General features: G+C 42.6%; 1 protein-coding gene across 2 annotated transcripts in view; it reads right to left on the minus strand.

The window, feature by feature from the left end:
- Positions 1-7,908: 7,908 nt before the first annotated feature.
- The window catches only part of PABPC1L (poly(A) binding protein cytoplasmic 1 like), a 115,662-nt gene continuing 103,300 nt past the window's right edge, over positions 7,909-20,270 (minus strand). For both annotated transcript variants that reach the window (XM_075176952.1, XM_075176951.1), the window contains exon 15: positions 7,909-8,682. In XM_075176952.1, coding sequence (XP_075033053.1) covers positions 8,602-8,682 — 81 coding nt within the window. In that variant the 3' untranslated portion in view covers positions 7,909-8,601. The remainder of the gene's footprint in view (positions 8,683-20,270) is intronic.

The raw sequence follows: 20,270 nt of genomic DNA on the forward strand, positions 1-20,270 counted from the left end.
ATAACTAGTAAGAATACTATATTCCATGTAAGAAACTTTAGAGGAACTGACTACAGTGGCTCAAACGGCGGTTCCTGTAATGCACAGAGTACCAAGTTTAAATCCTGTTTCTACCGGAGACACAAAGAGGGCTTGCACATGCAACACCCCTTGAAGAAAAGTCTGCACATCCGTTAGAGAACCCAAAAGTCTCTGAAAATAAACAGACAAGGCTGAAACCTGCACCTTAAGCGATGCCAACCGCAAGCCTTTGTCCAACCCATCCTGAAGAAAAGCCAGCAAAACGTGGCACTTTAAAGGAAAAAGTAGTACACTTTCTAAATTCACACCAGCCGGTGTACGGCCTCCAGATCCTGTGTGTCATGATGGGCCCATAAATCTGATTATAAAATATTGCCTCGATACATAAATGACCCTGATTTTTGACTCAGATAAATGTTTGATCAAAGGATTGTTTGTTTTTTAAAAGGAAACAAATTAGCCGAGTAGGAGGTAATTATGTTGAGCAACCCGATTTGTGAGGAGACCTGCTTAAGATATGCAGACCAGACATTCATTGTTTTTAATCATGTATTCCACTTCCTAATTGACTTCCTTTCAATAGGTACTGTAAACACAAAAGGCCCACTAGGTGTGAATTACAGAGCCATATGCCTAGGTGAGATCCTTGTAGACAAAGACAGCATGAGAAGACTGCCTTATAAAGATATATAGAAATATGAGCTTCAAAAAGGAAAATGTCTTCATAGTTCAAATTTTTGGAAATCTGGGTGTCACTCCATACTGAGGATCAGAAATCACACCAGGGTTGTGAATGACAGGTACTGGCGGTATCCGGGAACAGCTATAATCACATATTTTTGGAAAAGGTATGTCACATTGTCATAATTCCATCATGTTTGGTATTTAAATGTGCAGGAGATTATGACCGGTTTATTTAAGGGGGAAGTTATGCCTGTGGGATATATCTGAAGAATTACCAAAAAGGTCAAAACTTTGGGAATATTTGTGAGAAAACTATAGTGACACCCAGAGGACATCCCTGCCCCACTATTAGCATTAACACGCCCCTGTGAAGAACATCCCATTTAATTTTGCCTAAAAAACCTGTTGGGAAGGGGCAAGTTGTCAGTTTCTTGGGAATCAATCTAATTGAAGGACTGTTGATCTTTTCTGCTTACTCCAAGGCATATAGATTATAAATTATGCTCTGTACTTTCATCCCATTTGTTTTTATAACAGTTTGCAATTTTTTTTGTATGTCGAATCTTTATATGTATTTTTTACTCTCTGTAAGCATTGTGCTTTTTGTATATTAAATCTAACAATTTAATAGTTCTGTCTAAAACGAATTCATTGCCTGTTTATAAGAGACAGATTGCTTGGCTGGATTAACTTTAGAAACCAGTGTGTGAAGAGTTAACTGTTTAGCCACCAGAGCACAGAGTGTGCACAATTGGGTGATTAAGTCATAGGCTTGCTACGGGCCCTATTCGTAGCTGGTGGCAGTTGCTGAGAGGTGTGAAGCGTGCGTCTCTGTTGGAAAGGAACCAGTGAAATCTGAAGCCTTAGAGGAAGAGGTGAGTGTGAGATTTGGGCTGGAATCCTGTGTGTTCCCTTACAGTAAGCTTCCAAATCACAAGTGCGCAGGGGGCGTTTTGTGACCGATAAAAGGGGTTCAGGAGCGGTGTCCTGACAAAATAGAGGTGATATATTGTATGACTATTGGAATATATGATAATATATTTAATCAGGGAGTAGCTAGAGGGGCTTATCCCTGGCACTGTGGTAATTGGCGGAAGAGAACTTCCAAGCACTGATCATCATGTGAACAACCCTGTCAGTGAAACCCTTATGTTTAAAATCAAGGTCTCAACTCCCAGACCATCAAAGCCAGGTCGTGGTGGAAGAACTGACCTTGGCTTAACAGATCTTCCCTTAATGGAAGATGCCAGGGGGGCTTCCACCACCAACCTGAGAAGATCCATGTACCAGGACCTCCGATGCCAATCGGGTGCCAGAAGAATGACTGTGAACCCCTCGCTCTTCTTACCTTTTGAAAAGCCTTTGGCAGTTTTGGAAGTGCAGGACAAACATACCCCAGGTCGAAGTGCCAAGACACCATCATGGCAACCACTAAAAATAACTGTGGATCCCTGGTCCTGGCACAATATTTGTCCACTTTGCAATTGAGACGTGAGGCCATCAAAACCACCTCTGGCAGACCCCATATGTGAACAATCATTTCGAAAACCTCCAGGTGCAGGGACCACTCTCCCCGATGCAGAACATGGTGACTCAAGTAGTCCACCTCCGAGTTCTGAACACCTCGGATAAAAACCACTGAGATGACTGGACACCAATGTTCCACCCATTTTAATATTTTGGACATCACCAAAGAACGTCTGGATCCTCTCTGATGGTTTAGTTAAACCACTGCCATGGCGTTGTCCGATTGTATCTTGAGGGGCCTGTACTTCAAACTCTCCTGAGCCTGTGTCAGCGCATTGAAAATGGCCCTCAGCTCCAATATGTTTATGGGAAGACAGGCTTCTTCATGGGACCAGTTGCCCTGCAAGTGAAGATGCACAGTCGCCGTCCCCCATCTGGAAAGACTGGCATCGGTTGTCACTACCATCCAGTCCCAAAATACAAGTGAACAGCCCTGGATCAGGTGATCTGCCCTGAGCCACCACAGGAGAGAGAGACGCGTCTCCACTGACAGGCAAACGGTTGTCCAACTGAGGAATTATTTTGGACCAGTGTGACAGAATCTCCCTCTGGAACCTTCGAGAACGAAACTGGGCAAACCAAACTGCCTCGAAGCAGGACAGCATACGACCCATCAGATTCATGCACAGCAGAACTGAAATTCTTGGCCGAGAAGGCAGTGTCCTGACCTGTTATTGAACCGTCCTGACCTTGACCGGGGGTAAGAACACTCTCTGGACCCTGGTATCGAATAAAAGACCCAGGAAAACCATCCTCTGGGTAGGAATCACATTTGATTTCTTCAGATTGATTATCCATTCATGTTCCTGAAGGAATTGTTTGGTAAAGTCCAGATGAAATATCAACTGAGCTGCCGAATCTGTTTTTAGTAGGAAATCGTCCAAGTAAGGAATGATCACCACTCCTTGCAATCTCAACAGTGCGGCCATGATAGACATCACCTTTGTGAACACTCTGGGGGCTGTCGCCAACCTGAAAGGAAGGGCCCGGAACTGGAAGTGTTCCCCGTTTACTATAAACCGCAGTTGGCTGTGGTGACCCTGACAAATTGGGACATGCAGATAGACATCCTTGATGTCCAAGGATGCTAGGAATTCATCCTTTACCATGGAACTAATAGATTCCATGCAAAATTTCTGAATCCTCATATGTATATAGAGGTCCTTTAAATTTACAATTGGCCAAAAGGAGCCATCTGGATTTTGAACCAGAAAGAGGTGAGAGTTGTATCCTTGTCCCCTCGCGAGTGGGACCGGTACCACCACGTCTAAAGCCTTCCGTCTGATTGGGTCTTGTGGGAGAGGAGTAATTAGAGATAGTCTGGGGGCCCTCCAGATCCAAAATGTACCCTCTGGATACCACTCCTCTTACCCATAAGAGAAGTGGTACCCATAAGTCTGTGGTGGAAGAAACCCAGGGTGAGTCATGCAGGTGGTTTGTCAGGAGGTTTAGTCGCAGGTCGACGGCCCACCCAGGCCTGCCTGCCCCTCTGGCAAATCCCACTAGATGCCAAGAAACAGCCCCTGACCGAACCACCTCCCAGTGTAACGAAAGGAACGAAAAGATCGCTTACCACCGGGAGAAAGGAACTTTTCCCTCCCATGGGTTGGGCAATAAACTTATCCAAAGCTTGACCAAACAAAGCCGCACCATCAAACGGCAAGGCCTCTAACGCCCACTTGGATTCTGCATCTGCTATCAAAGATTTAAGACACAGAGTGAGTCTGCCAGCAATGGCCAATGAGGAAGTGCGAGCCAACCATTGGCCCACATCCAATCCCCCAGAATTTCAGAAGCTACTCTAATATGGTCCGCTAAAGGAACTAATTTATTCCTGGCTGTACCAGATTGAATGCCATCACCCAAAGCCGAGGCCCACGGCTAAACTTCTTTGACTATCCACGTTGCTGCCATAACGGGTCTGAGAGATACACCCGATGTCAGGTAAATAGATTTAAGAATGTCCTCGCACTTCTTGTCTGAAAGGTCCTTCAAACTGGCCGAACCAGGTAAAGGAAAAATCAGTAGCTTTTGCCAAATGTGCAACTGGGGCGTCCACACTAGGATGTGTCTCCCAGGATCTCATTCCCATGTCAGGAAAAGGATAGTATAATCTATGTCGCTTTGGCATCTGAAATTTGGCAGCCGGCTCAACTCTAGCTTCACCCCAAATCTCCAAAGAGTTGGGGAGATGGTGGGAAAAAGAGCTTTTTTCTTTGTTCTTTTGAACATAGAAGTCTGTGTCGGTGTCAGGTCATCATGTGAGATATGAAGCACCTGTCTCACCGCTAAAATGAGACCCTCAATCCCTTGCTTCATGGATGGGTCTTCCTCCCAAACGTCTTCAAAATCTGAATCCTAATACAACTCCCCCTCCTTGTGTAAGGAAAGATCCTCGTCAGTGTCACTAGGATCTTCGGGGATAGTAGGTACATATCGTTTACCAAACCTGGCTGTACCTGTGGAGGACAATAACTTCTCTAGAGAAGCTGACACTCTGGTCAGTCCCTGTACCAATCTCTCCATATTCAGCATCCATGGGGGTTCAGCCGAACTTTCTGACAGCCCGACAATAGACAGATGCCTGATCCGAGGGAAGGACATCTGAGGAATGTGTAGCTAACGAAGAGGACGTAGATGGTTCAGCACTTACTGACCCCAAAGGTGGAAAATCTCTCTTAGTTCTGCAATGGACCGCGCCAGTTTCTTGGCCCATGCCGGTTCCGCCAAATCCGTCACCACCTCAGACGAATGCTGGCCTAGTTCCCCAACCTCACAAGCTGCCCACAGGCCCACCGGGTCTAACCGTCCACTTTACATTTGAGATGGGCATCTGGAACAGGTGAAATACATCACAGATGCAGCTTTGGACTTTGCACCGGACCCTCTTTATAACATATTGAAATGGAGAAAAACAGTTGAGAAAAAACACAACGGTAGACCAGTCTATGTATATAATAGAGTTCTTACAGATTGTGTTGATCTGTCTAAAAACAAAGTTGTTGTAACCTGAGGAAATATTATTCCCTCTATATAAAACAAGGTATATCAGAATGGTATACAAACAGAGGGAGAAAACAGCAGAATGCAGAGAGTACTGCCAATACAAAACAGCACAGTCAGACTATCACAGATTGGCACAGGAATATCTAACTGAACTCCCTCTTCAGGGACACAGAGTGAGGTAAAACGGCGCTGGAAGCTGCAGAGCCCGGGAATGACAATTGGTGGAATCGCTTCCCCCTTTTTCTTATACCTCTTCTATACAAAAATGGCCGCCCATATCTTTCAGTGTATAATGGTGAGGACTGCGCTCAGACAACCCCTCAATAGAAATGCCCATAAAAATACCTGCCAAATACATCACGGTCTGTTCCTCACTCCATGTGGGTATTTTTGTAGGTAGGGCATGAGCCGCAGACAGCGCCGTCACCCCTTCAATGGGGGACTGTCAATCTGTGACCGCAACCCCCAGGGTGGCTCGAGCCACTTCCCTGGCAGTGACTGGATCCCTGAACCCCCATAGAGGTGGGTGACCCTTTTCCTGGGGGTCCGCTACATGACAAGAAAGAGGGCTGTAAAGCGCTCTCCCTGCCAGCATCTCCCCGTGAACGCAGCAAAGAAAATAAAGCAGGCTGCTAAAAAAAAAAATTAATTAAAAAAACTTTCTAACTAATCTAAAGTGTGCCCGACTCCATTGGGTGCTAAAAAAATAACTGAAGATTTCCTGTGGAGAGGGGGCATAGAGGGGTGGGAGCAGGACAGACAAGTCTTTTTATTGCCTGGACTCCACAGCGCCCTCTATACCCCATGGTCTGCAGTGTCCCCCCCAACTGGTTGTGCTAGAGAAAAAGGGCTTCTATTATAAAAGATGTAACAACTCTTACAAATTATATAATATAGGCTAAGACAATTTATTCAGGGGGCTACGATCAATGATATATCCATTACCAAATCTGATATATCTCAGACTTTATAATGCAAAAGTTAGGTGGATTCTGTTCCGGGTCACACTTGCCCCTGAGTGCATGTAAAATTCCATTAAAATTGTACCAATTTTGCCAACAGAAAAGTATGCATCGTTCCTCCAATCTGAGGTTATGGGCAATCTGGTAATTAAAACAAAGATTTATAGGGCTCTGTTTTTCCCATCAATTTCCATTTATAAGGTGCCAAACAGAGGATTTAAAATTGTTCAGTTTCAGTATTAATAATTATGAATCTAAAGCAATTTGTGACCCTTCACTGTTCTAGCCAAGTTATGGAGTTCAAGATAACTGATTTAATTAATCTTTATTTTTCAATACCCCTCTTGAACTATTCCTCATAGAGCTTTACAAATACAGCCCTTTCTGAAAGGAAGGTATTGGTAATTAGTTTTAGGAAGATTTCTGAAAGCATCTGTCACTCATCTATACATATCCATTGTACGTGCTAGCAAAATAGTTTTGAATTATCTCACTTTCTGTATTAGTGGTTTTTATTATATTCTACAAACCCATGAGTGCATTCATTATAAATTATAATTATGCTGGGTTATATACACTTATAATTTGCTGCGTATAAATCATTCCTCATGCAATTATGGAACAATAACCCTTTGCAGATTAAGGACATAAGTGGTTATCCCTCCGCACTCATGATATTCTGTAGTCAGATGTTTGTGCACAGTTATATTACTTTTATAACTAAATTCCTAAAACTTAGGGACCCTAGATGAACAAACAGTAGTCCTGCTCTCATGTGTATAATAAAATGTAATAGATTTGCAGCCTGCCAAAATTCAATTCAGAGTTGCAAGAACAACATTACCATATAATATCTATTGCATTGCACTAGAGCTGCACCTATATTATTTGTTATTGTGCAATACTTGCATAGCCATCTTTCAAAAGCTCCAGATTTCCCCTCTCCTCCCTTATTATTCCATCATCTCAGTCGTATCAATTTTATAGAAGACCTGGTGTGCATTCTGGACATTCAGACACAAGAAACACCAACGTGTGTTTCACTGTTTAAGCTTAATCAAGACCTCGATCAATTTCTGTCCAAATATTACAATTCTGCAGGACACAGAAATGCTGCTGTGTTTTGAGTTGGGCGCACCTTGAAATAAGAATAACTTAACATACACACCAAAGAACGCTTTACTGCAAAAGAATATTTATGTGAATGTGTGGAGCCCAAAATGCACCAAGCTCTAAATGAAGCCCTTAATATGCATCTATGAAAAACTATTTGAGATTTTCCAGACATTCACTGTAGAAAAATCAGTGTGACACTACCCTTACTCTATGTTACAGCTTGAATGGAGCATAAAATAGGGACTATTAATATCTGTGCATAACAGAAGGTCCATTTACAAATACAGTTTAAAAAAATAAAAAAAATAAAAAAAATGCAGTATGAAACATGGACAGAACATTTGCTTCAATTATTTTTTTTTAATCCGATCAAGCTTCATCCTGCATATACTCATATACATTGTTTTTCATAAAATTACTCACTGAGATTTAATAGAAAATTATACAATAAAATGAAATCTCGAGTCTGAAAAAACTAGTGAAAAAGTGTTCCCAATGTTGCATAGAGATCATGTTAGTGCCAACCACACACACAGAACCAAAACAAGCCACAAAACAATATACTATGTAAAAAACAAACAAATGCTAAATGTCTACTTCTTATGAGCAGGGTTTAATGCGCACTCAAATATAATGTTAAGTCAGCCAGGAATGTATAACGATACAAAATTAAGGTGGAGAGTAACCCAATTATATAGGAGAATTTAGTTACTGTGAACAAGAGGAAATCTATGTGGAAACAAAGATGAGTATAGTATTATATATTAAGAACACTAGTATTCACCTTTTGTAATTTGGGTACAATATTAACATTTTGCTTTGATACATCTTAAACCTCTAGTGAACCATGATGTGAAGGCTAATAGGTGCTTACATTGTAGTGCGTTAATCCTTGTTCTTAGTGTGAATGACAATTTAGCAGCAGTCATTTAAGTACAATATTTCCGCAAACTGCACAAAATAGTACACTAGGTAATTTAAATTTGAAAATGAAATTAAAAAACAAGTATGCGTTTGCAAAGTTTTTGTTTAATGCAGAAATAAAAAAAAAAACAAAAAAAAAAAACGAACAAAATAAGGAAGAAAAAAAATAAATTCCCCCAAATTATATATAGCTACTGTTCATCTCTGGAAGTGTAATTTACTTTACCTTGCATAATACTGCATAGACACACTCAAACAAAATATTAGCATCTTTGTGAATATATACACATTGCTTCCACAGCACATTTCAAACTGTACAGATGTTACCAGTCCATAAATATCTCCAATAGTTCGGAGAGAGTTACATGAGAGATGGCGGGCTACTTTTCTGTGAACCATCCTTTGCGTGGTGGGCTTGCAAGACAGCGACTGCTTCTTCAACCTGTTATCACAAAATTGTGTTTTAGTACATTGCTGAGGGAAGAAAAAACAAAAAACACATTTATATGCAGAAAAATTTAGAGATGTAATTTATAGCCATATGGGGTTTTGTTTGCAGCATAGTTGATTTGCTAGACATCACGAATAGGTGTGCATGACATCAGATTAAAACTGACCACAATCAAAATACATTACATTATGCTTAAAAAATTATATAAAAAGCATTGTTCAAAGTAATATCAATATTCAAAAAAGGGATAAGTGGTTAGCTGTAATTACCAAAATATATGTTCCATTTGGTATATATTAAACATTTAAAAATGTACTACTGTCTTCAATAACACTGATCATTCTTGTTCTGGTTCTCACTCGTTTATGGATAAGAGATCCAAAACGTATAAGAGGATTTCTATACTTACGATAAATTCCTTTCTCCGATTCCATCTGGGGGACTCTGCTACCATGGACTTGTATGTGGGGAGTTTGTTGGAATTGGCACTTAAACAGCTAATTAATTTGTTTAATAACTTGCTGACAGAACTCCTCCCCTCTGCAACCCCCTGTTGCCTCAGTGTAATAAAAAAGTCCCCAAGGAAGGGGAGAGCACCACCAAAGACAAAACAGCAGAAGGAGGTCCGCACCTTCGGCACATTCACAATCCTCTGCATTGAACAGATCGAGTGAGAGAGGAAGGGATAACGCCAGAACCTTCAGGGACTGAACCAAAGTCTCGCCTGCAAGCCATCTGCCCTAAAGTGAGGAACCAGGGGGGTAATGTGTCCGCATCTCCGTGTGGTATACTAGACGCTCACCACAACCACCCCCGGACGTAAGTACTCCACACCCTGTGGTACTGCGTGAGGAACTGGTTTCCTGGCCTAACACAACGTGGCCACTATTCTGGAGGAGAATCCCCTGGGCAGTCAGAAAACAGACCTACTCCGGGCTGAAAAAGGGGTCCTGAGGGAGGAGATCGGCGCATAAGGCAGATGCAGTGCAGCACATACACCCTCTTGTTCTAGGATTAGAAATTAGTTTCTTTTTATTTCCTATATCAGCACAAATGTAGCTGCAGGGCAATCACAATAAGCTCAACTGCTTGGGCACTTAAAATAGACTGAGGCTACAGGGAGTTGCAGAGGGGAGGAATTCTGTCAGCAAGTTATTAAACAAATTAAGCAGCCAAGTGGCAACTCCAAACTACCCACATACAACCCCATGGTAGTAGTGACCCCCAGACTGGATGAGAGAGAAAAAATAATTAAGAATGATTAACAAGTACAGGAGAGTCCTTCATGTGAGAGGTTGTTTCCATGTTTTAGAGTTGAGCTTGGCAGCATAGAATATAGTTTGTGTTAGTGTAGATCTAGTGAAGTTATAATAGAATGCAAACGAGAGGGTACCGGACATTTCTGAGAGTTCTCAATGCTTGGTTTACTTAACTAGTTTGTCCCCCACAGAGAGTGAAAATGTTGAACCCAACCATGTGACTTTCCAAACTACAGACAATTCTCTCTCTACTGCAGCCTAGCAACAACAGCAGCCTAGCATGACACTTCTTTGGTTCTCTAGCAAGAAACGCTAAATGTTGGTTACCACACTCTGTTGTTACCGCACATTGCTATCGCCTGACCCCTTTTGTTTAGCTACCCAACTCAGAAAAACACACAAGGAAACTTAAAGCAAGGCAAATTCATTCCTGACATCCCAACTCAGAATTAGACTCATGGGCTGGTATTGGTGAAAATAGTCACAGCTTTACACATAAAAATCAATGAGCAATGTCCATATTTACCAAATCAACCAATGGGCATGTTCAGCCATCATGCTCACTCAGCTCTAGCGCTCTCTCTGCCATTAATGGGCATAGGCCAACCAGCAGGCTCTGCACTGCCACACATTGGCCAAATAAAGACTTGCAGACTGGTATTACCAAAAATATTCAGATTTATTCAATGTATTGCAGGTAAAGTGATACACAAGGCCCATAATATTTTCCAAATCAACAACCAGGCGATGTTCTGTCTATCGTGTAAGCACAGTGATGATACCCCATAACCAGCACTTTGCACGCATACTTCCTCACTTGTCCTTGGCACACTGCCCCTGGAGGCACAACTGTTAAGGATAGAGTCCACCTTCATGTTTATGGGCTGCTGCTGGCTCCCCTCATTGCAATACTTTGCACGCCATTCTCCCATGCCACATTAGGTCCTTCTAACCCCCATCCAATGTGACAATTCAGCCTACCACCACCTACTCCATTGCGTTAAATCTAAGGCAACACCTGGCAGGTGTACTCCATCACTTCTATATATGCCTGAACATTTCGACCAATGTCCCTGTGCCATAAGCTGTTGTCGTCATAGGAGGGAAAAACTCTCCAATGACTGAGTTCACTACGTTATGAAACCTGTCAATCCCTTATGAGTGCCTCACCAAGACAGCCTTGGTATGATAATTGACCATAATGGGGACACAGTGTTTCAACACTCCTAATCTTTCCCATAACATACCCCACTGACCCAGACAATTCACCTCTGCCTCATCTTAACAGCCTAAATGAAATGCAGGCCAGCATGCTGTTAGCATAGCCCTGTAGGCAAGAGCGCCATTAAGCTTGCCCTAAAATGCTGTGGGTATCTGCAGGGAGTCCTTACCCTCCACATCCTTACAGACCTTAATGTTTCCCCTTTTCTTTTTTAAGGCTGTGCTATAGGCTCTCCCTCTCTTTGATTCCAAAGACTTCACCCCCAACTCGACTATATGCCATATATGGGAGGAACAAGTTCGGTGTGGTGCCGCTGTACTTTAAAAAAAAAAAAACCAAACAAAAAAAACAACGAACAAAAACAAAACTAACAAAAAGCAAAACAAACAACCATCTACCTCTGATGTGAGTGCGCACTATCACTTTACGCTCACATGCCTAGCCCTGTACATAACGTTATGATACAGGCACTTCGACTACTCCCCGCTCTGATGACTGGTGTGGATGGTGAAGTTTGTTGTTAATGGCTTGCACCACCCCAAAGTTGTTGTACCAAAATCTGATGTGTCTGTTGACATGCTTTTGCTCCCAAAAATCCCCAATGCTTGTGACACAAAATCCCCAATTCTTGTGACACAAAATCCCCACTGCTACTAATATTGGAAACAACTCCGTCACGGATAAATTCCAGGTCAGCCCCTTAGTGACCCATTTCTCTGGCAATGGCTGATCTTGCCAAACCCCATGTAAATAAGCCCCAAGATCTGTAGTCCCCTTTGCGATCTTGAATGCATGCGTCCATAAACGGATGTCATTGGACCGCTGGAGAAAAAGTTTCAAGGCCAATAGGTCGTCTCTAAGCTCCGTGCTAGTGCTTATGAAGTGATGTCTACTACTAATGCCCGCCATGGTCTTCTCCAGGAGCCTTTTAAATATCTGCCGTTGGAATTACTTGGCAAGTGAAATTGAACAACTCCAGCAAAGATTACATCTGCGCTGGCGTAACCCTTTCCACTCATGCGTCTATGGTCTCTGTATAGTTAAGTTTTGCTACTCTCTCTGCTGGGAGCCTGCATTCTAGCTTATTAATGTCGATTTCATTGCCTAAGTAACCATGCGCTTGAGCACCTACAACAAGCGGCACATCTGCCCTGACTGCGACGGGCCTGCCAGTATAAAATCATCCACTTAATGCGTTACAGATTTTGAACCATTATGGCACTAAAAACCTATATGTAGGATCATATTGCACAGCCCATTGGCAGGCATTTATCAACAGGGTAAAAAGGTAAAATCATAGATTTTTTTTATCGTTTTATTTTTTTGTATACTTTTGAATACATGAACAAAAGTTGGAATATCCCATAAGAGACTTGGAAATTGATTAAGGAACGAATAAGAATTTATAAGTCTGCTGATATATGAATGGATGCCATTAGAAGGTTAAAGATTTCATGGAGGAGTCTTCAGAAAGCTTCTTTACCATTTTGGTTTAGTGCATTCAATTTACAAAGGGGGAAATTTGATAAATGCTTTCCCCAATAACAAAGAAATTGTGGTATATCATAATTATATAAAACTATTTTTTGCCAAATATGGAAATTTGTGACAGGATTTAGTTGTCTGAACATTGGGGTTTGAAAAAGACGATTTTTATACTCACGATAAATCCGTTTCTCTGATTCCATCTGGGGAACACTGCTACCATGGGGTTGTGAGTGGAGGCGGAGTTGGCACTTAGGTTAAGAGGAGTCAACCAACCAGAGGGCAAACAGCAGGAGAGCAGAAGAGAGGAAGACAGTGTCTCCCCTAGATGGAATCAGAGATACAGATTTATCGCAAGTGTAAAAATACTCTTTTCTCTTTCATCCTAACACTGCTACCATGGGGACGTTCTAAAGCAGCCCCCTTAAGGGAGGGACCGCTCTGACAGCCCGGCACATAGAGCATTACTGCTAAAAGAAGCGTCTGCTGACACAAATACTATGACATGATAATATTTGGTACAAGTAGACCGAGAACCAAGTGGCTGCCCTGCACAACTGGTCAGCTGAGGCCCCATTTTATGCAGCCCAGGACGTCCCCACTGAACAGGTAGAATGGGCTACAATACGATCTGGCACAGGTCTGTTAGCACTGACATAAGCCTACTTAATAGTGGAAGTAAGCCACCTAGTAATCGATTGCTTAGAGGCCGGCCATCCTTGATTAGAGGAGTCAAACAAAATAAATAACAAATCCGTGCGGCGAATATTTGATGTCCTCCTGACTTAAATTCTTAGAGCCCTGACCACATCCAGAAACTCCATGGAACCCGTCCCTGAAAACTGTGGGCCAAACGTGAATACTGGAACTACCATCTCTTGGTTCACCTGAAAGCTGGAAACCACCTTTGGTAGGAAAGCAGGAACTGTTCTGAGAACCGCCCTATCATCGTGAAAGATAAGATATGGTTCACAACATGAGAGCGCACCCAATTTGGAAACTCTACGAGCGGATGCAATAGCCAGTAGAAATACAACTTTCAAAGTCAAGAACCGTAATTCTGCAGCGTGTAACTGTTCCAAAGAAGGTCCCTGAAGCATCTTAAGCACCAGGTTAAGATCCCAGGGGACCGTTGGTGGAACATATGGCGTTTGGATATGCAGGACTCCTTGCAAGAAGGTCCCGACAGCCGGAATGTCTGCCAAGCGCAGGTGAAAATACAACAAAAGGGCCGATATCTGTACTTTCAAGGAACCAAGACAAAGGCTCGCATTTAAGCCATCCTGGAGAAAAGACAGAAATCGTGGAAAACGAAAGGCAGCCATGTGGCATGGTCGGCTCTCACACCATCTAATGTAGGTTCGCTAGATGCGGTGGTAAATACGAGCCAAAACTGGTTTTCTTGCCCAAAAGAGGGTGTTTCCTACTAGTGGAGAGAAAACTCTGGATCTTCACAGATTGAGCAGAGGCAAGTCCTGATGTGTGAATGGTCCTTGTTGAAGAAGGTTTTCTCAGAGAGGTAACTTCAGACTCAGACCCAACGTTGGCCCCAGAATTTCTACATACCATACTCACCTTGGCCAAGCGGGAGCGACGAGTATGACTGGGTGTCCCCCTTGCTTTACTCGTTGAAGGTCTCAGGGAATCATAGAGATGGGAGGATAAAGGTACCCCAACCTGAAGTCCCATGGCATAGTCATTACGTTGATGGCCACCGCCAAGGGGTCTCTTGCTCGAGTCAAAACTGAGGTACTTTCCTGTTGTGACGAGATGCCATTAAGTCTTGGTCCGGGATCCCCGATCGTAGGACCAGAGACTGGAAGACCTCTGGATGGAGCAACCACTCGCCCCGCAATATCGCATCCCGGCTGGGAAAGTCTGCTTCCCAGTTTTGGATTCCTGAGATAACAGGAACGTGGTTCTCTGCCCAGGTCAAGATCTGAGCCGCCACCCCTCATTGCTCCTGCGCTTCTGGTGCCCCCTGTCTGTTGACATAAGCTCTGAATTGGTAGTGAGACAGTCCAACTGTGAATCTGAAAAGGGCCTAATGATCCATCCATCCATAATTGAGGTCTATAGACGCCATGAATGGATCTGGTTCCAGTCCATTGGTGACAGACCTGAGGGATTCCATTCGAAACCTGGCCCACAATCTGGTTGTTTCCAAGATGCTTTCGGTATTTCCTTCAGTTCTACTGATGGAAGAAAGTGGATCTCACGTTTCATAGCTTTTTTAAAGAGACTTTGATCTGATGTTCTAGTCTCTTCTAGATCCAGAATACCTAATGTCTGACAAACTGCTACCACAGGTCGTCAATACCTTGATATCTGTAAGACTCTTCTGGGTCTATGACCCGTGTAGAATCAGAGTCTTCTATCAGCTCACCCTCCACTTCTGAAGATCCCTCCGAATCAGAGAGGGTCAGAAGGGGGGTTAATGGATCAGTGTCGCTTATTTTTGGGTAAAGGATCTTGGTGCATCCAAGAACTGGTTTAACCTTTCAAGTCCTCTAACTAGGGAAGCCGACCAAGCGAGTTCTCCCTGCAGGAGGGTCTTGTGAGATGAGGACATATGGAGCCCCAGCCTGTCCTAAGTCTGTGGACTCGGCGGTCCCCGTAATCCTGCCTGTTACGAAGGGATCAGTTGTTACTGAGGTAGAGGGGACAATCCCCGAAACCGCTGAAATCTCGTTGGTTTAGATAGCAGCTTTACCAATGTCTCATCCCGTGTGCAGGGCATTTGCCCATGCTGGCGTTTCCGCTAGTGGCGGTGCGCTAACCTGAGCCTGCACGGCAGGGTATCCCCACTGCAGTCAGCACAAAGCCCCTCAGGGTCCTGTAGTCCAATTGGTAACTTATAGTTACACTTGGAACAGGTATAATATTTTGCTAGAGGTGCCGTTCCCTTATCAGACACATTTTTAAGGGAACAGTATAACAGTAAAAGAATGAAATACAGGCAATCACTCACAAGCAAACAGAGAGATACTAACTAGTCAATGAGAGTCAAAAATTAGTATCCCTGCTAAGGCATTTAGTATTCTATACTTTAATAAATGCTATTGCAAAAATTTAGTTTCACTATAACCCCTATGTTAGAGATATAAGAAAAGTGGTACTTAGCCTTCCAATCAGGCTAAGATGTCTTTTGGAGCAGGAGAGGTTTGTCAGCAACTCAGTGTCCCTGAGAATGTCTGCTGGGTTTTTTCCCAGGCAGTAGTTTGGCGGCCTTGGAATAGATCACTTGCTTCAGACAGCAGGGAGGGACTCGGTCTTCCTAGTACCCTCCGACTGCACCCTTTTCCTGCTACTCCTTGAGTTTTCTGCTGGTAAAAAAAGGCAATCTTCTGCAGCTATATTATGCAGCAGTCGCTTGTAGCAGATTTCTGGTGGCCGTTTTCTGGTGGAACAAGTGACCCCCCCTCTTTTGCCGAGGAGGGGACTTGGTACATTCAAATATGGCGGCCCCCTGCGTTCCAATTACCGGCGCTCTTTGCAGTGCTGGTATATTGGTCCTGAATCAGCGTGGCAGCGGCTATAAGCCGCTTGCCAGCGTTGAGTAGTTTTAAAAGGATAAAAGAAAAAATAAAGAAAACTGCCGATATTAGTGAGAGCTGTCCGTCTGAATAAGTGTGCTCTGTATAGCCAACTGCTGCAAAAAATTTTTTTAAATTAGTAGAAAAAAGAAAAAAAAATTCTTCCTGTCATTAAAGTAAGTCTAACTCACTTGGGCACTTAAGACTGAAGAGGCTACAGGGGGTTGCAGAGGGGAGGGGTTTGTCAGCTTTGATACATTAACAAAAATAACCTGTTAAGTGCCAACTCCACCTGCACTCAAAACCTCATGGTAACAGTGTCCCCCAAAAAGGATGAAAGAGAAATAATATTTCATGCATTGTTAGCATACACCGATTAGCCACAAGATTAAAACCACCTGCCTAATATTGTGTACGTGCAACTCGTGCTGTGAAAACAGCTCTGACCCGTCAAAGCATGGACTACATAAGACCTCTGAAGGTGTCCTGCAATATCTGATAGCAAGACGTTCGCATCAGAGCCTTTAAATCCTGCAAGTTGCGAAGAAGCTCTGACTTGCTATTCCAGCACATCCCACAGATGAGTGACTGGATTATGGAAAATATGGAGGCCAAGTCAACACCTTGAACTCCTGTTCCTCAAAACCATAACTGAACAATTTTTTGCAGAGTGCCAGGATACTTTATCCCGCTGAAAGAGGCCACTGCCATCATCGAATACCATTGCCATGAAGGGATGCACAGGAAAAAAAAAAAAAAGAAAAAAAAAAGACATGCACCCGGCCATCCATATAATGTAAAAGAAACAGTTTCATCAGACCAGGCCACCTTCTACCTCCATGGTCCAGTGTGGCACATACCTGTCCATTAAAGGCACTTTCACCAGTTGACAGAGGTCAGCATGGGCACTCTGACCAGTCTGTTGTTACAACGATGCACTGTGTTCTAACACCTTTGCTATCATAGTTAATGCTGGCTTTGATAGAATCTGTGCTACAGTAGCTCTTCTGTGGTGTTGACCAGACAGACCAGCCTTTGCTCCCAACGAGCATCAATGAGCCATGAGTGCCCATTAACACTGACACCGGTTGGCCTTCCTTGGACCACTTAGGTAGGTACTAACCACTGCATACCAGGGAACACGCCACAAGACCTGTCGTTTGGGAGATGCCATGACCCAGTCATCTAGCCATCACAATTTAGCCCTTGTCAAAGTCACTCAGCTTAGGCTTGCCAGTTTTTCTGCGTCCAACACATCAACTTTTAGAACGGACTGTTCACTTGCTGCTAAATATATCCCACCCCTTGACAGGTGCCACTGTAACTAGATAATCAATATTATTCACTTCACTTGTCAGTGGTTTTAATGTTGTGGCTGATCGGTGTATATACTGAGCAACATAGGTGGAATTTTGCTGGACTTCTTAGTGTTTTATGTGACAAGCTCAAAAAGTTGCATTTTTGTATCTGTTTTACACATTGTTTTTTTTCAACAAAGGGTATATATTGCAAAGATAAACCCACTCTGCAATGAACACTCATTTGCTAGATATATTTTTTAATACAATGTATATAACACTTGCCTTGACAGCAGTGTTTATCTGGCGTTTGCAGTCCTCTGCTTACATCCAACATCAACAGTTTGTATGGAGTAACACAAAATGCTAATGTCCTTGGTTCAAAATTCAAAAAGTTGAGATTGCGATGTTATGTGAGCCAGTCGTTGACAAAACTACATACACTAACACTCCCAAGATGAAGATGCTGCAGTAAATACAAGTTCGAGATACATCCTGCTAGAGCAGTGTTTCTCAACTCCAGTCCTCAGGACCCCTAACAGTGCATGCTTCCAGGTGACAAGGGAAATAATTATACCACCTGTGGATCTGTTAGAATGTGTCAGTCAGTAATGATTACACCTGTGCTTAAGCAAGGAGATACGGAAAACATGCACTGTTAGGGGTCCTGAGGACTGGAGTTGAGAAACAATGTGTTAGAGAATGTAACTATTTGTTATAGCAAATTAAAACTGAATAGGAGTTCTATTTGCAAAATATATACTTGGGGTCTGTTTTGGACATTTAATTTAAAAAGCACCTATTTAAATTGTAAAAGGATTACATTTCACCAAAAATATGCTGGCTCCCCATGGTAGGATTGTGTGACAAGATAATGAATACAGAGGTTAGTTATAGGTTGAATGATTGCTGGCAGGTTATTGGGAATGTCTGAAGACTGGATTAGAAATGTAGGCAATGTGCCCAGATCTGCTAATAAGCGCTCACATTTTAACCTGACTTAAGCCAGCACAAATTTATTTTTTGGAGAAATATTTACCACACAATAAAAGTATTGCAGCACAAGAAAAGAACAGCGAGGAGAAACAAATATAGAATTATCAAAGATGAAAGTGATCCAAAGTAGCTGGTATAGAGATGTGGGTAGAATTGTACTACTAACATTCAGAGACATTTCAGACAGATGAGCAGCAAATTGAAAAGGAAAACACTAGCAGTAGTAAGTCATGTTTTAGTGTTTGTATACAAATCTGAAGAACAGGAAATGGATGATTACGCAGTCTGAAACACTTGATAACAGTAGTTAGTGGAGACAAGGTTATGTATAATATGCATACATACAATAGAGAAACTCACAGGAAGACCAGTAGAACTGAAAGAAAGTGATATCGCCTAAAAAAATTACTTCTGAGACATGTCTACAGAGTGTGGGATAAGGTAGATTAAGTTTTAAAGACACCGAATGCCTGGTAAGGAAAGAAGGAAAAAAAAAATATATATATAACAGTTTCATAGAATCCAAGAGACTAGAGGGGTAGGGAAAGAAAGAAGTGGTAAAATGTGTCAAACTCTGCTGAAATGTCAAAAGTATCGGGAGAATTTGTCTTTTGATTCTTTAATTTAGCAGCAGGGTTGGAGGGAGGATTGGATCCGGCCTGAGATGTGTACGGACATGAAAAAGAAGCAAGAAAACATGTCAGTCTGCCGTAAATCAGGCATGCAAATAATTAAGAGATCAGTGAAAGAAGAGATTTTAGTTGGACAGTAAGGGTGGCTCAGTTGAGGGTTTTTAAGATTTTAAATGTCTACTACACGTTTAAACTATGAAAAATGATGTCTCTAGTGAGAAAAGGTATTAAATATTCCACTTTATGCTAGGATTGATGTGGGGGAGGGGTGTGGGATCTAACAGAACAGGTTGTGAAATGAGAAAACAGAATATGCTGTTATGAGTAGTGGAGTTTGTATGTTCTCCCCGTGTTTGCGTGGGTTTCCTCCGGGTGCTCCGGTTTCCTCCCACACTCCAAAAACATAATGGTAGGTTAATTGACTGCTATCAAAATTGACCCGTGTGTGTGTGTGTGTGTGTGTGTGTGTGTGTGTGTGTGTGTGTGTGTGTGTGTGTGTGTGTGTGTGTGTGTGTGTGTGTGTGTTAGGGAATTTAGACTGTAAGCACCAATGGGGCAGGGACTGATGTGAACGAGTTCTCTGTACAGCGCTGTGCAATCAGTGGCGCTATATAAATAAAGGGTGATGATGAGTACAGAAAGCAAATATAGTAGCGGGGTGAGTATTGCACTGTAAAATAGGCAGAATGAGTTTGGAGCTATAAAAGACAATATATTGGCATTTGTATCTTGAAAACACAACAAACAGTATAAAAAATCCTGCCCTGAGCAGTAAAGAGACCTCCTGCTCAGATTATTATAGACACTAAATGATTTGTAAGATCAAAGGAGCACTGGCAAGTGAGATTTTCTTCTTCAATCCCTTGCAAATGAAGGAGTACATAGAGTGGAGCAGGTTAGGAAGGGAAGGGTCAAAAGAAACTGATGGACGTAGGAGCAGAGCCTTCAAAATCAGTAACAAACTCATGTCAGTTCATCTATTTAACTATGGGAAAGAATGAAGGCATAGAAGAAAGGGCACCGGCCATCTCCATTTCAAAACTAAATTGTATTTTGAATATAATTTTGAGAATAGTGGGAGGAGAGGGATGTTTCCATAACTCTGTGATAGCTGCTCTGGCAGCTATAAGGCTATGTCCTCATATATGTTT

The sequence above is a fragment of the Mixophyes fleayi genome, chromosome 6, assembly GCF_038048845.1.
Source record: "Mixophyes fleayi isolate aMixFle1 chromosome 6, aMixFle1.hap1, whole genome shotgun sequence".
NCBI lineage: Eukaryota > Metazoa > Chordata > Amphibia > Anura > Limnodynastidae > Mixophyes > Mixophyes fleayi.